The sequence below is a fragment of the Cicer arietinum genome, chromosome 6, assembly GCF_000331145.2.
Source record: "Cicer arietinum cultivar CDC Frontier isolate Library 1 chromosome 6, Cicar.CDCFrontier_v2.0, whole genome shotgun sequence".
In the NCBI taxonomy this organism is placed as follows: domain Eukaryota; kingdom Viridiplantae; phylum Streptophyta; class Magnoliopsida; order Fabales; family Fabaceae; genus Cicer; species Cicer arietinum.
This window is the reverse complement of record NC_021165.2, coordinates 22,900,780-22,905,478: the sequence shown is the minus strand read 5'-3', so window position 1 is coordinate 22,905,478 and position 4,699 is coordinate 22,900,780. Positions and strand designations below refer to the sequence as shown.

At 32.0% G+C, this 4,699-nt stretch overlaps 1 protein-coding gene across 1 annotated transcript; it reads right to left on the bottom strand.

Annotated features, from left to right (window-relative positions):
- Window positions 1–1,585: 1,585 nt before the first annotated feature.
- Window positions 1,586–3,826, bottom strand: LOC140920932 (uncharacterized). The gene is made up of 3 exons (XM_073370292.1): window positions 3,754–3,826; window positions 3,584–3,662; window positions 1,586–2,131 (listed from the first exon to the last, which is right to left on the bottom strand). Exon 3 carries the CDS (start codon window positions 2,127–2,129, stop codon window positions 1,812–1,814), a length of 318 nt encoding a protein of 105 aa, XP_073226393.1. The 5' UTR covers window positions 2,130–2,131; window positions 3,584–3,662; window positions 3,754–3,826; the 3' UTR covers window positions 1,586–1,811.
- Window positions 3,827–4,699: the final 873 nt, after the last annotated feature.

The window sequence follows — 4,699 nt, the reverse complement described above, 5'->3', positions numbered from 1 at the left end:
TGCTGTTGCTGGAAGGCAGAGTTCGGAGGATCCTGGTGTTGCTGTTGGAAATTTGGAGGCGGTTGCTGCTGCTGGGAGTATTGAGAGTAATTTTGTTGCTGCTGGAATAGTGGTTGTTGAGGCAAGTATTGAGGCCGAGGCGGGAACTGCTGATGAAACACAGGAGGAAATGAAAATTGTTGTTGTTGAAATTGTTGTTGTTGCTGCTGAAACTGCTGCTGCTGCTCTTGAAACTTTTGTTTCCACTCCTCATTCAATTTATCAATTGCGGCTTGTATCAGCTGTTGTGTCTTTTCTTCTTGCTCCCTTGCCCATTGCTTCTTTAACTGGTCAAGATCATTATCTATCGACGGACGATGAGATCGATCCGTACTAGCATAAGAAGAAGACGTCTCAGTCTGAATATAGCCGGTTGGACCTTTCTTAAAGGTTGATGATAAACTACCGGCACCCAGCACACGCCCTTTGTACTTGCCACCACTGATGTGCATAAAACTTGCGGTCTCATATTGTTTCCGCTGCACTGGACCAGCTCGCTGAGCAGGAGGAAGAGTAGCTTGATGATCATCCCATTCTTTCATGATTTGTTGAAGTTGTTCCTATATTAAAAATAAAAAAATAAAATAGTTAATAATTAATATATAATAATTTATAGGTCTAATTAATATATAACAATTAATATATAATAATTACCTGAATATTTTTTGATAATTCATCAGTATACTCATTTGTTTCAGGATTAACATGAAGATAGCGATGTATCTCAGCCTGAGTGACCTCCCTTCCAAGTTGCTTTTCCTAAAATATTAAATTAATGTCAAGTTTATAAGTTGGTGAAATGTGATGATTAATTGAATATAAATTAATAGATATATATTATAAATAATAATAAATTACCATATAATATTTAATTTCTCCAGCAGACATGGAACCTCCCTTATGAGTACTGGTACCCCTCTCAGATGCTCTATTAGTCTTTGCTTTTTCTCTCTTCTGTTTGTAAGCATCTGTGTTCCATTTCCTCCATAAAGCAGTCCAAACATTTTCACCAATCCAATTAGGCCGTTTTTCCTCCCCCTTATTACGTGCGTAAGCCAACATAGATGAGAGACGCTTTGAAAAGCGATGGTCAAATGAAGCCAAAACTGCCGCATCATGCTCTCTTTTCCAAGTACATTTGGTTTGTTGTTTGTTGAAATTTAAAAAATATTAAAAATATAATTAGTAATTCGGTAAATTAATTAAATGTATAAATAAATAGTAATTAAATAAATTAATCTAATGACTTACTTTGAATAAATAGTAATTAAGTAAATTAATCATACGTCAAGACACCATTCCACAACCTCTTCAAATCGTCAATGAAAGGTTGTAAAAAAATATCAATACCAGTTGTAGGATTAGAAGGACCTGGTATCACAACAGCTAAGAACATATAAGGTTTAGACATACACATATTAGGAGGAAGATTGTAAGGAGTATTGAAATTTAAAAAATATTAAAAATATAATTAGTAATTCAGTAAATTAATCAAATGTATAAATAAATAGTAATTAAATAAATTAATCTAATGACTTACTTTGAAACAATGTAAAAACTGATCAACTTCCCTAATTTGAGGTGTCTTATCCTCTTTTATCTCACCCCAAGACAACCATGGTTTTTTATATTTCTCTTGTATGACTTCAGCAATTGCCTTTGCAGATGATTTAAAAGGAAGATATCTTCAAAGTTTATATGCAAATTAAATATAAAAATAAATTAATAAAATTAATAATGTAATTACATTGCAATAATAATGAAATATTTAATCAATCATAGTTTACATACCCATCTCCTTCTGGAATGATGACAATGCGGTTGTAGCAATCAACACATCCGGGATCCATTATTTCGTCTAAGGTATAAGGCTCTACTGGGACCTCCGGATATAGAGGAATAGCTCCACCACTAGTACCAATGGACGGCATCGGCATGAGAGATGGGTCATTAACAACACGTTTAGCAACTTTTTTCTTACCACGTGATGTTTTGGATATTCCTCGTATTGCCGCCGTTCCTGTTCCTCCCAATCCATCCGAACCTCCTGATCCTCCTGCAGATCCTCCTACTCCCGACACTGAAGCCATGTCTATATATATATAATACACTTGTCTTACATTATGGGCCAGGGCAAATGGATCAAACCGTGGATATTTTTTGCTCATACGAATGTCTACAGTATTGGATATCAAATTTATTTTAGTTCCTCTGCTAGATGGATCAAACCACTTACAGTAAAACAACACCACTTTTTTCGCATAATCTAGGAACGTGTAGTCAATTTCGTAAATATGCTCAATTATGCCATAGAAATCTTCTACTACACCACTATCAGAGACACTTTTCATACAAACTCCACTATTAATTGTTTCTTTTCCTTCAGTCCAAGATTCAGTGTGAAATTTGTATCCATTGACGTAATAGGTGTGCCATTCTTTGAAACTTCTACTCGGGCCCATAGATAAGGGCCTTAAGTGGATGTTGATAGGAGTTTGTTCTTCGAGATGCACTTGTTGTTGAAACCATAATGGGAAATTTGAATGTATATCATCAGATGATTGTCCCGTATTTAAAAATGCCCTGATCGATGACCATATATATGGTGAATATCAATTTAATCATATAATTAAATATAATTAATATGAAGAGAAATTTGAAACGTACTCAATGTATGGTTTAACTTCGGTGCAGTTAATCAAAACGTGAACATGTGCCGCATTAAATACTTTGTCGCTTGGCCAGAAAATCGGAAAATCCCTACCAGCATGATGACCAGACAAGCAAAAAACTGATAAAGCATGTGGATGACGTATAACACTATCAGTAGCGTTTCTTCCGTTAACTGGTGACAACGTTTCGTTGTTGATTGCTTTATTTTTCAAAAGCATTATATATAAATTTTGACATATTTATATGTCAATTAGGGGAGCATGCATCTGCACACAATATAATATATTATTACCAATACAATAAATATATATAAACCGAAATAAAATTTTAAATTATATATATATATATATATATATCAATACTATCAAAAAATATCACTACTAACAAAAAAATATCAATACTAACAAAAAAATAAACATTATATATATATATATATATTAATTTGCAAACAATATAATAAATTACAAACAATATAATAAAATATCAATACTTATAACAAAAAATAATAATTAATATCATAAATTTTAATAATGTTTTTTTAAAATCAATAACTTTGATACAAACCTATATAAAATTTTAAATGATATTTTTTTAAAAATCAAGACTAATAATCAAGACTTATTTATAACAAAAAATAATAATATCATCAATTTTAATAATGTTTTTTTAAATAATAATTATATTAAAACCAATATATTTTAACCGTGGTTTGAAACTTTAATTTATCATATATTAATATGTAAACAACATCATTCCTATTTTTTTAAAAATAAATTTATAAAACTAATCTAAATATAAATATTACTAATCTATATTTTAAAAATAATATATATATTTACTAATCTAAATTTAAAATATATAAAATACTAACTTGATGCCGAGTAGCGTCTGACTTCAAGCTTTCACTCACGTACGATATGCTTGCAAGTCTTCGAAATAATTAACAAGCACTGTAAAAATAAAAATCAATAACATTAATTAGTTATATCAAATTAAAAAATAAAATTATAAAACTACATATATAATATAATTTATACTTACCAAATTAAAATGAAGCTTGTAATTTTGTGTAGAGAGAAGGAGGAGAGAATGGTTAGAATGAGGTTGTAGAGAGAAGTTGGATGTGAAAAAATAAAGGAGGAGGGGAGAAAAATATATATAGGGTCACGTTGAGTATTTGTGGCGGCCAAAGCAGCCACAATGCCAACGGATACATGACGTTTGTGGCGGCCTGGGCGGCCAGAAAAGCCAACGGCTATAATGCCATTTGTGGCGGCCTTTGCCGCCAGTAATTCCAACGGTACAATCAGTTGTGACGGCCTAAGCGGCCACAAACTCCAGCTGGATTGGGCCTCCTTTGTGGCGGCCTTTGCAGCCACAAATGCCACTTGTCCCGTCTGCCTTTGTGACGGATTTGGCCCTCACAAAATTGATTTTTTGTGGCTGTAAAAGCCCTCACAAAATCCTTAAATATTTAACTGGATTTTGTGGCTGCCTAAGCCCTCACAAAATCACAATGTTGTGATTTTGTGAGGGCTTATGCAGCCACAAAATCCAGTTAAATATTTAAAAATTTGTGAGAGTTTTTTCAACCACAAATAAAGACCAATTTCAATTTCGACATTTGTGATGACTTTTTCGGTCACTAATTTGTGAGGGTTTTATTCGGCCAAAAAATATTTATAAAGTTGACCACAAAATGGTGTTTTTCTTGTAGTGATTATGAGTGTCTATTTAACTTAAAAATAGATGAAGATATGTCATTATAGATGCTATTACATTTTGTAACACAAAGTTTGATGTAATTCGACAAAGTTACTTAAGATCAAGCTCTAAATATATCATGATAAAATTTGAGTTAATTAATCTAATGCAATCACACAAATTTTCCTTAATCGGCTTACAAAGTAAAAGATATATGTCTCTCATTTATAAACTAACTTTAAGATCAATCACATTTAAAGTGGATCTCTCAACAATATCATAA